The sequence below is a fragment of the Danio rerio genome, chromosome 7, assembly GCF_049306965.1.
Source record: "Danio rerio strain Tuebingen ecotype United States chromosome 7, GRCz12tu, whole genome shotgun sequence".
In the NCBI taxonomy this organism is placed as follows: domain Eukaryota; kingdom Metazoa; phylum Chordata; class Actinopteri; order Cypriniformes; family Danionidae; genus Danio; species Danio rerio.
In genome coordinates this window covers 77,110,001-77,122,500 of record NC_133182.1, presented here as the reverse complement: position 1 = coordinate 77,122,500, position 12,500 = coordinate 77,110,001, and the positions used below count along the sequence as shown (strand labels likewise).

Below are 12,500 nucleotides of genomic sequence, written 5' to 3'. Positions count from 1 at the left end.
CTCACAGTGGTTTGGCTCACTGCTTTCCCAGCTCACGATATCACCTATATACACACACACACACACACACACACACACACACACACACACACACACACACACACACACACACACACACACACACACACACACACACACACACACACACACACACACACACACACACACACACACATCTTTGTTTTTGTGAAAAGTGGGGACAATACATAGGTTTCCATTCATTTTATACTGTCCAAACCATATATTGTAATCCCCTCACCCCACCTCTAAACCCAACCACTAAGTTCAGCTTTACTCTCTGATTAAACTCATTCTGTAACATTTATAAGCATTTTGAGATACGAGGACGTCACCAATGTCCTCATATTTCACCTCCTTTTTGTAATACCTGTGTCATACCCATGTCATTATACGGATTTGTGTCCTAATATGTCACTAAAACACGTACACACACACACACACACACACACACACACACTAGTGATGAAAGATTTTGAGATTCTAACAGTAAACAGCAACTGTAAGGTCACACCTGCTCGGTATAAATGCTTGAAAATGATTTGGTTAAAAATAAATATTAGAAAGTTTAAAAGTAATCAAAAAGTAATCAAATGTGATTAGTTACTTTTATAAAATAATCAAAAAGTAGTGTAACTTATTACATTTTAAATAGGGTCATTTGTAATCTGTAATCTATCACACTGCTGACAAGCCCCGCCCCCTTCTTCTCATTTGCTTTTCATTTGATGTGCTTGATCTCAACTGCTCTCACTGGCAGAGCTGAGATGAAACAAAACGCTATTGGCTATTTTTTTTAAAGGGGAGGAGCTACTCTCACTATATATTACTATTATAGATTTCCCTGTTGAACATATACTTCATCTTTTCAGCGGATATCTAATGTGTGGTGAAATGTTGTTTTACAGACTCACGGCGAGAGAGTTTAACTCGTATGGTTCCCGTCGGGGCAATGATGCAGTGATGGCTCGAGGAACGTTCGCCAACATTCGCCTTTTCAACAAGTTTATTAACAAGCAATCACCGACTACAATCTATCTGCCTACAGGAGAGACGGTATGCTCATCTCTTTATATATAGATATATACAAAATTGTTGGTATCCTTCAATTTAATCCAGGCCAGTTTCATTAGTTTGCTTCTGTTGAAGCACAATTTAAAACTGATTTTCATTCTCAGTTTATTTTTGATTAATCACTACTTTCATTTAGTTTCAAGTTATTCCAGTGATCACTGTGGGTTTTACTTTCTTCATTGAAAGGTGACGAAGTTCTTTCATCCATGTCTGTATATGTAAATATTCATGATCAGCACACTCAGAGACGTAATCAGGCACTCCCAGGTACAGACGTCCAGTCTACACGCTGAAATACACGCTAAGATCTCATGGCCGTGACGCAGCTTCAGAAATTCGTTTCAAACCAGAAGTACGAATTTGCTCGAAATAACGCAAAAACAACCAACTTTGAGAGGCTGTACGAGTGCTGATGTTACTTTAATATCTCACGGCTTCCAGCCAATCAGATTCGAGAACCAGACACAACTACATGTGCAGCGTTAAAATAAATCTACTCTCCATTAAACAGCTCTTGGGTAATAATTGACTTTTTTGCTAGTTAGGAGTTAGCATGATGGTTAGATTTAAGGTTTCATTTATTATTATGCATAATTTATTGTTGTTAGTATAGTAAGTGCATAGAACATATGTAATGAGGACATTAAACTGTTACCTGTTATTTATCTGTGTTTCGTTTGTTGGTGTGTTTTCAGTTGGATGTGTTTGATGCTGCAGAAAAGTATCAACAGGCTGGTCATCCTCTGCTGATTCTGGCTGGTAAAGAGTACGGTTCAGGAAGCTCCAGAGACTGGGCTGCCAAAGGGCCCTTCCTGCTGGTGAGATTCACACTAAAGCTATTAAGAATACACTACAGAATAAAGTCATAAATGCAGATGTTTAACTTGCGCATGAGCATCAATGATATTTAGTTTTAAACCGTCCCCTATTCCCCTCTCTTTCTTATTAACTTTTTTATATTAATTTATTTAACCAGTTAAACTCCGCGGACCCGGTACTGGGTCCGTGACGTCATCGACTTTCACTTTAAGATTTAAAGAGCTAGCATTGCACCAGACCCCCTTAAGTGGTTTCGGTTGAAAGTGTAGAATCTATGCACATATGCATCACTTTGGTTTTTATTCTACTGTACAAAAGTTATTTACACTTAAATACACAGTATTTTGGATACCCGAGCTGGGTATTGAACATTGGTTAATTTTCATATTTTTTATATGACACATGCACAAGTTATAGCTCAAATGAAAGCTCTTGCCGGTGCTCATACGGCTCTAGCGCTCTTTTTACTGAATTATATTCACATATCAAACAGTTGTCGAATGAATCGCTGTGTTTCCATGGCGCAGAAGTGAAAACAATACATTTATGATCAATAAGCAGCCCCAGATAGCACAGACAGCTGTCATCTCTCACCTTATGCTGTGTGCTTCAGGGCCATTCTCCTCTGTTTTTGAGCTGATGTGCATAAGTAATCCTTTTATATGTCTGACGTGCTCCAAACACAGTGAATTATGTTTGATCAAAACAAAAGAATAGTGAAATATGAAAACAATGATCGCTCCCTGTGGCTTGTACAGCACCTCTCAGCAGTTGGAATGTAATAACTTTTGCATAGATTATGGTGGAAACATTTGTCTTTTTTCCTATGATTACAGACATGTGCAGGAACCACCAACATTAATTACAGCACGCAAAACCTCACAGAACCTAAAAGGTGCACTTGAAATTTGAGTTTATAAAATAAATACAAAAAGCGCCTCTTTTATTAGGTGTTTATCATAACACAAACAACATATACAGATATTTTAAACACTTTCAGTAGTGTTTTATGAAAATTCAAAGGGTTTTCTTTAAAATGATACCAAATTTTTGCATTTACACCTCTGCATGTGGATTTGGGAAGCTTTTAAGTGGGTAGGCAAAATATAGGCGGAAATCCCAAAATAACTGCAGAGTTTAACTGGTCAAACTTATTTAATTATTTATTTATTACCGAGTCTCTGGATCTTTGCAGTGTAAATATAGACATCCCATAGAGTCGCTTTTAAAAGATGATGTAAGCAGGTTGTCAAAAAAAAAAAAAAATCAGACACAGCCACATAATCAGAATTGACCATCAGGATCTGCAGTGTAAATGCAGCCTCGGTGACCTGCTGCTGCTGGTTTTTCTCCCTCAGGGCATCAAGGCAGTGCTGGCGGAGAGTTACGAGCGGATTCACCGCAGTAATCTAGTGGGCATGGGTGTAATTCCTCTGGAGTATCTGCCGGGAGACTCAGCGGAGAGTTTGGGTCTCAGCGGACGCGAGCGCTACACTGTGATGATTCCCCCTCAGCTCAAGCCCAGGATGACTGTGGACATCAAGGTAAAGCACATGACATAAACTGTGTTTGTTTACATCATCCACCTAATTTAATGACAATTATCACATTTAAAAAATAAGAGATGTGCATACATTTAGAAGATTTAAAAATGAGAAGGATTACCTTTTCATCCAACAATAACCTAATACATTTAAAGGGGTTATCAACAATTAATTGATCATCGGGTATTTATTAGCATATATATATATATATATATATATATATATATATATATATATATATATATATATATATATATATATATATATAATTTCTTGTTTTATTTCCTAATTTTACATACTTATATTTTACATTGGCTGTATTTACTTTTATTTAATTATATTATTTATAAGGCTAATTTAGAAATTTAGGTTGCAGCACACGGCACATTTCTAAAATGTTAGGAAATGTTTATTTTGGAGGTCATCTTATTCCTTAAATGTATATTTCTATAATTCTAATACTATCATGAATTTAATTAGAATAATAAAATATGTTATGATAATTGTACACAACTATATTCTGAGATTTATTTATTTATTTATTTTTCTCCTGCATGTTGCGTTTGATTAATTGTGGTGTATTTTAACTTTGGTATTTTGCAGCTGGACACAGGGAAAACATTTCAGGCTAGGATGAGGTTTGACACGGATGTGGAGCTCACTTATTTCCATCACGGCGGCATCCTAAACTACATGATTCGCAAGATGTCTGAAAATTAAGATGAGAAGTACACCTTCCTCAAGACGGTCCACGCTAAACGCACACTTCCACCATCGGGATGCTTGTTTTTGTCTTGTTGGGATGTAACGATTCACTGAACTCGAGGTTCGATTCATGATTCAATGTGATTCGGTTTTCTTAAGTTTTTTTTTTTTTTTTTTTTTACAAAATCAGATTTAGGAAATTTTATTAGATTAAGAAAAAATGTGAAATAAAAAGTGTTGCAATTTTAAGGTAAAAAGTACAATTCTGAGAAAAAAAGACCATTTCTTTTGCCATTTTCAGATCAGACAAATTCTGAGGTATAAAAAGCCACAAAAATTAAAAAGTAGTTTAGAGAAGAATAGTCAAATTATAAGGAATTAAAAGACACAAATAACAGCAAATATTTATGATTTTGAGGTGAAAAGTCTAATTTTGGAATGAAAAAAAGCCACAAATATAAGCAAATAGTTGCAATTCTTAGGAGAACAGTCCAACTCTGAGACAAAAAAGCCACAAATAACAGCAAATAGTTGCAGTTTTGAGGAGAAAAGTCCAATTCTAACACAAAAAAGCCACAAATAAAAGCAAAGAGTTGCAATTCTGTGGAGAAAAGTCCAGTTTTGGGATGAAAATGTCACAAATAAAAGCAAATAGTTGCAGTGTTTAGGGGAAAAAAGTCCAACTCTGAGACAAAAAAAATCAAAAATAAAAGCAAAGAGTTGCAGTTTTGAGGAGAAAAGTCCAACTCTGAGACAAAAAAGCCACAAATAAAAGCAAAGAGTTGCAATTCTGAAGGGAAAAGTTCAATTCTAACACAAAAAAGCCACAAATAAAAGCAAATAATTGCAGTTTTTAGGTGAAAAGTCAAATTCTGAGAAAAAAATGACACAATTAGAAACAAATGTTTGCAGTTTTGAAGGGAAAAGTTCAATTCTGGGAAAAAAAAAATGTCGCTAAATGGACATATCCACCATCTGGATACTTGTAAAACAAACCTCTGTTCATGTAAGTTACAGAAATAATAAAATCTCTTCATATAAACAAAGTATATTTAAAATTAGAGGCAACCACTGCATTTAAATCATAATCTAAACAAAAAGGCAGCATACATAAACAGTTTTTAATCTAAATTACCATGTATACTTTTGCAATCTGAAGCGAAAACATAAAGGTTTATCTTGATGGAAACAAGACATGGACAGAGCAGAGAAAATACCTGAAGGAAACCGCAGATGCAGATCAAAGTCCCTTTCGTGTATTCTGTAATCTTTGTGCAGATAAAGCTGGAAGTGGATTTCAAAGTGAGTCGATTCTTCAATGCCGGAGCTTTGAGAATCAATAGATATTTCTGTGAACAGATTCAGTGATTCGATGAATTGGTTCAAATGACCATATCCGCGATTCACTCACAATGGCATATTTTCTTACAGCATGGAGCTATTAATATGACAAAACTGTTTGAATTGTGTAAATCTGAATTATTGACAAGAGTTAATTAATAAAAACCAATATTAAATGGCATTTAAAATAGTTTACTTAAATATCGAACGTTTGAAATGTAAGACAAGATTAAGGCAGATTAATAATAACAATCGTCAATAACTCAAATGAACACAATGCAGATTTGGCATATTATTAGCTATTTTTATTTAGCTAATTACAACAGTTAAGATTTGATTCTTAGAGTCGAGTCTATTGAGTCGATTCTTATGATTGCTCAGGCGCAGATTCACTCTCTGCCAGCAGATGGCGCTTTTGAACAGCAGTTGTAGTGTTACCTTGGTTAATGTTGTAAACAAAGTAGGGCTGCGCTAATCTAAAAACGTATTAACTCTTATTTAATATGTATCAGAGGCAAGGCAAACTGTAAATAAAGTTTTCTAATCACATTCAGGTCAGTTCCTCTTAGAGATTCATTCATGTAAACTCCTGCAGGGTTTGTTTGGAATCAGAATTGAATTGAATAGTCACAAATGAATCGTTTTTCAACCGGTTCGTGAATCATCGTTACATCACGACCTGTAAGTGTTTCTGTTTGTCTCTTAAAAAATCAACTAAAATGCTGTTTGCTGTACAGTAATAGTTGCTGTCAGCATCAAAATAAGCATAATAGTCATAATCCGCAGTGTTTTTAGGTTGATGATTTTGTTTATGATTGTTTTGTGGAGGTTTGGTAGGATTGAAGGGGAAGATTAAAAGCATTAGATGTTAAAATCACTGTTTAACTTTCTCCATTCTAGCCAAACTGCAGTACTGTACATCCGTTTATAAATTAATTGTCACATTAATTACTGTACTTGAAGCAATAGTTCTGTCAAAAAAGTTTATATTTGCTGTTTATTTACTTCCTCCTCAGCACATCTAAGAGATAAGAATGAATATTTTGCTATGAAATGACAAATTTTCAGAATAAAGTAAAGGTAATTGCAGCTTCTGACTTTATTCGTTGCAATTATGATAATAACTATGATAAAAAAAAGTCTCATATAAAACCAGATAGTTGCAATTTTGAGAAGAAAAGTCCAATTCTGAGAATAAAAGCTATAATTAAAGCAAAATAGTTGCCATTTTGAAGGGGAAAGTAAGATTTAAGTGAAAATTCACAAATAAGAGCAAAACAGTTGCAATTTTGGGAAGAAAAGTCCAATATCTAAGAAAAAAAGCCATAAATCAAAAGTAATAGTTGCAATTTTGAGGAGAAAAGTAACATTTTAAGAAAAAAGGCCACAAATAAAAACAAAATAGTTGCAAATTGTGAGGAGAAAAGTCCAATTTATGGGAAAATAAGCCACAAATTAAAGCAAATAGTTGCAAATTTGAAGAGACAAGTAAATTTCTAAATAAAAAAGCCACAATTACAACAAAATAGTTGAATTTTTGAAGAGAACAGTCCAATTATGAGACAAAATTTTGCAAATAAAAAAGTGCAAATTTTGAGTAGAAACGTCAATTTCTAAGACAAAAGCCACAAACAAAAGCAAATTGCTTCAATTTTGACGGGAAACCTCAAATTTTGAGGGAAAAATGGCACAAATAAAAGCAAATAGTTGCAATTCTGAGACAAAACAAATGTCATAAATAACAAGAAATGCTCACAATTTTGAGGAGAAAAGTGCAATTTTGAAAAAAAATGTCACAAATAAAAGCAAAATAGTTGCAATTTTGAAGCGGAAAGTAAATTTTTAAGAGAAAAAGCCACAAATAAAAGCAAAATAGCTGCAATTTTGGGGAGAAACGTCCAATATCTAAGAAAAAAGCCATAAGTTAAAACTATATAATTGCAATTTTGAGGAGAAAAGTAACATTTTAAGAAAAAAAGTCACAAATAAAGCCAAATAGTTGCAATTTTGAGAAAAAAAGTCAAAAATGAAAAGGAATATTTGCAATTTTGAGGAGAAAAGTCCAATTCTGAGACAAAATGTCACTAATAAAAGCAAATTAGTGTAAGAAAATAGACTAGTGAAGAATTGCTGTAAGAAAATAGACTAGTGGTTTTGGGTGGAAAAGTCACATTTCCCATTATGAAAAAATAAGTTTAAAAGTCAAAATTGCGAGCAACAAAGTCAGAATAGTGAGAAAGCATATACTTACTACTGGAAGTCAGTCCCAAGCTTGAAAAAAGTCAACTTCTGAATAAAAAAAAAAGGCAGTTTTGAGAACTTCTTCAACACTTCTGCCAAAAAATTGGTCGTAAGTCTAAGGAAAAACATTGCAATTACAAAATGAATGTGTGTAAGTGAACAGCAAATGGATCATTTTTTTGCAGGATCTATTTTTCAACTGAATTCGAAATACATTCCTATCTGTAAATGTCCATTCCGACTGAAATACTGAAGTAAATGTGTTAGTTTGCATAAGAGAATCCCTTTACGAGCTGTCCAATATGAACTTGAACATTTAAAAGTGCCTACATTTTCTCATCGTTCACTTGTCATTCCAGTTGTTATTTTTGTTTGTGCATTCCTGTTGAAACGTGACTTAAAATTCATCCAAAGTCAATTTGCACATGTTTTTTATTTATTAGCAAAAGCTTAAAAACAGTTGCTGATGTAAAACTGTGACGTTCTTCAATGCTGTTTCAGATGCTTTACTAAAACTGCTGATGCACAGAAAAGAAACACTGAAAATGTCTACATCTAGAATATGTAGTGCGTCAGAGAAAGTGTTGTTGTAATTTAATACTCAAGGCTTTCTTCTGTCCGAGTCCATGTTGTTTTAAATGACAATATACCTGATTTATTATACATTTTAAAGTATATTATTTCATCATTCCACTGCAGATCAGAGAGAAAAATGCTTTTGATATTGCATGAAATACTCTGTACAGGCAGAACTTTGCAGTCATTTCTCTACCAGAATGTCATTATAATAAATTAAAGTCTTACTGATTGTCCTTTATTGTAATAACAGCACATTCATATCTGTATTTTTGTTAAAACCGCCTTTAAAATAAATAAATATTTACTGAAAATTTACATTTTATTCGTGTTTATGTCCAACATTACATATCAGGATCACATTGAGATCATGATGCATCATCTGAAAGCTGAATAAATGTATGTTGGAATATCAAGCCAATTCCATGCGTGTTCAATGAGAAAAGGCCTGGAGAGGGTTTTCTTCGATGCCAAAAATATTAGTAATTTATTAGATACAAATGAATAATTCCATGACAGAGCTCTGGGTTGAGTTACCCCAATGCAATACAAGAATACATTCAAGGGGTTCACAGCTAACATGCATTTCCTGACTCCAGCATATACAGTTGAAGTCAGAATTATTAGCCCACCTTTGAATTTTTTTCTTCTTTAAATATTTCTTAAATGATGTTTAACAGAGCAAGGAAATTTTCACAGTATGTCCGATAATATTTTTTCTTCTGAAAAAAGTCTTATTTGTTTTATTTCGACAAGAATAAAAGCAGTTTTAAATTTATTATGAACCATTTTAGGGTCAAAATTATTCGCCCTTTTAAGTTTTTTTTTTTTTTCGATGGTCTACAGAACAAACCATCTTTATGCAATAACTTGCCTAATTACGCTAAACTGCCTAGTTAACCTAATTAACCTAGTTAAGCCTTTAAATGTCACTTTAAGCAGTATGGAAGTGTCTTGAAATATATTATTTACTGTCATCATAGCAAAGATAAAATAAATCAGTTATTAGAGATGAGTTATTAAAACTATTATGTTTAGAAATGTGTTGAAGAAAATCAGCTTTCCGTAAAAAGGAAATTGGGGGGAAAAAAAATAAACGGGGTGTGATAATTCAGGGGGGCTAATAATTCTGACTTCAACTGTATACACATCTGATATTAACAGGTGGAGTTTTGGTGTCACTCATCAGTCATTCTGCAGTCCTTTGGCTCTTGTTCCCCAGACTTACTTCCTCTTTCTGCAACCCTTCTCTGCATACCAGAACTGAACAATTACATGCATCTTTAATACATTTCACAACTTCTACAAGCCTCATGACAACTTGTGACAAAAGTCCCCACACTAAATTTATTCTTATTCTGCTATTTCCTCTGGTCAGTTGGTTCTATAAAAGTATGCAGCTCAGTTAAATAGAGGACGTGTGTCTGGTCAATATGTGATCTCATACAAAGGAAAAAGATTGATTAATGTGTTGTTAGTCTAAACATTTTTCTAATGAAAAAATAAAGACACAAAAATATTAAAAATAAATTTCTTTTCCCCCCACATGTTTTATGTAGCTCGTTGATTTTTGGTTTGTTCGGATATTAATAATAATAATAATAATGTTATATTATAATATTATTATTATTATAAGATACTATTTAAAAAATCTGAAATTGAAGTGTTTAGATAAATCTAAATATTGAGAAAATTGCCTCTTAAAGTGGTCTAAATTATTAGTAATGCATATTACTAATAGAAATTAAGTTCTGATATATTTACAGAACATAATTTTTACTTGATATTCTACAGATTTTTGGCATTAAAGAAAAAAAAATCTAATTGTGTATTGTAAAAAATAATTTTTGAGGGCAGAAATTGATCATTTTTTTCCCTTGAACCATTTATTTTATCCAGCAGTGATAAAATACAGATTGAATTTCCAGGTAAACGTCGTTGTTTAGTATATATTTATGCATTAGGAAGAACATTTACTTCATTTACGATAATATAATATATTATAACATCATGATAAATAAATATTACACATAATAGGATTTTATTGTGAATTATTTACTTTGAATTATGATAGTACATGTACTACTGCCACGACTGATTTAATAATTACTGTTTAAATAATGTATTTATTTAGACCATAACTATTTTTTACTAAAACAAGTTTACTGTATGTGGACATCTCTTCAATAGGGGATAAATTAAACAGAGGACCTTTACTTGACATAGGATATTGACAATAGAAACTGTACTGTATGCATCATCACTATAATTACTGTTTTAATTTGGCTTATAACTACAACTATTGCCTCTTACTTAATTGAAAGCTGCTCTGCAACAGTGGAAAATCAAACAGGACTTTTACTTTGAAAAAACGTTGATGTTAAATTTTGTGCACAGACATAATAATCACTGTTTAAATGATGTATTAATTTTATATAATTAATTTTGTCTTTAACTACTGCCATCACCACTATATGAAGACTGCTCTGCAACGGTGGACAATTTAAACAGAAGACTTTTATATTGAAATATAACAATATTGATGATGAAAATACATATGTAATAACGCTACCAAATACATCATAATTGCTGTTAAAATAATGCATTAATTTGATCTGTAACTACTGCTATTAACACAAAATCAAAATACAAAATCAGGGCGCTCAAGATCTGATTTCTTTAAAAATCAATGATCTTCACTGCCTGGTTGATATATGATATAAAGTGGGTCTCAGACTGAATAAGAAGCACTGCATTAAATTACATAAATTTGCACCATGTCTTACCACAGTATTTTTAATGGAGTTTCTGCACTCACCTGTTGCTTCTGACTGTGTTGAAGTGATCCTTCATCTTATTTTATGCTTGAACAGTTAAATAAATGCTTAAATGTATTTAACTGATGATATTTTAGTATATTTACAACATTGATGCTGTAAAATAACCATTATGAACGTAAAAAGAGCCATATAAACCTTTCACCGGAAGATTATCGGTGGCTGAAAAACACTAGCTGTGCTTATGGGACAAAGGACCTTTATTTTGAAACGTCATCAAAGAGGAGGAGTTTCGACCAGGAAGTAAACATGCTCCTCAAAAGTCGGTCGATTTGAAACTCATGCTGATTCAGAGATGTTAAATGATTAACCGCACATGTGCACAACAGTTGCGCAAGCAGAAATCAGAGAAAGCCTTCTTTCGACAGACAACAATTTCTCGCAGAGCAAACACAAGCAGCTCTTCTGAATCGTCAATATAACAGTATGAACAGCGAGAACTTCAGGCTGAGTGAGAAGCTCGTGTCCGCCTCATATGTGCGGCAGGGTCTGGACGCGCGCCGCGGGCACGAGCAGCTCATCCGACGGCTGTTAGACCAGGTAATAACACACGTTTGGGGGTAAAGTTGGTTTGTATTTGCACATTCGTTCATTTCTTAACAGTCACAAATGGTGACACGGTCCCTATAATGTTTACCACGCTACTTTGAATGTTATGTCTAATAAATAACATGACTATTTGCTAATATGTATAAATTTAAGTTATTTGAGCGCTCGTTTGTAGTATATTATGATATATACGTTTTTCTTAAAGGGGCCCTATTATGCAAATATCAGTTTTATAATGTTTGACAGCAGTGTGTGAATATAATCAGCTTTTAATGGTTAAAATGTATCCATGTAAATGCTTATAAATAATCACGTTTAATATTAGCAGTCTGCAGAAACACTTTGATTGACATTCTCCCTTTTTACGTGTCATCAGAGGGGGAAAGCTCCACCCACTGGTGACCATCTCTCCCTCATTAGCATAGGATGTTAGTCCAGTTTTTGAATCTGCCACTATACTGACACACAGGCATCTGTAGCTCCGCCCTCTTTTGAAAAGAGCACAATCTCATTTGCATTTAAAGCGACAGTCACCAAACGCCACACAGTTATGATAACGCCTAAAAGAGGCAGTGTGTAAGAGTTAAAAAAAACATTATTTGTGTGATATTTTGAGCTGAACTCCACACACACTCTAGGGACATCAGAGACTTATTTTATATATTGTAAATGGGGCATAATATGTTCCTTTAACTAGTTTCACCAGCTTTAATGTACTGATTTAAGACATTTATTCATTCATTCATTTTCTTTCAGCTTAGTCTTTATTTCTGCGGTCACCACAGCGGAATGAACC

The 12,500-nt window shown here is 33.4% G+C and overlaps 2 protein-coding genes across 5 annotated transcripts in view; both read left to right on the top strand.

Moving 5' to 3' along the window:
* aco1 (aconitase 1, soluble) overlaps window positions 1-4,528 on the top strand; it is a 27,267-nt gene extending 22,739 nt beyond the window's left edge. The window contains exons 18-21 of one of the 3 annotated variants that reach the window (XR_012382484.1): window positions 927-1,074; window positions 1,788-1,980; window positions 3,157-3,455; window positions 4,059-4,528. Coding sequence is in view for 2 of the 3 variants with exons in the window: in XM_005172373.6 (XP_005172430.1) it covers window positions 927-1,074; window positions 1,788-1,910; window positions 3,270-3,455; window positions 4,059-4,175 (574 nt within the window). In the remaining variant the exon portion in view is untranslated. 3 annotated transcript variants of the gene reach the window in all.
* Window positions 4,529-11,393: 6,865 nt separating this feature from the next.
* Window positions 11,394-12,500, top strand: part of sepsecs (Sep (O-phosphoserine) tRNA:Sec (selenocysteine) tRNA synthase) — a 19,201-nt gene continuing 18,094 nt past the window's right edge. The window contains exon 1 of one of the 2 annotated variants that reach the window (XR_012382321.1): window positions 11,394-11,695. Coding sequence is in view for 1 of the 2 variants with exons in the window: in NM_200154.1 (NP_956448.1) it covers window positions 11,582-11,695 (114 nt within the window). In the remaining variant the exon portion in view is untranslated. 2 annotated transcript variants of the gene reach the window in all.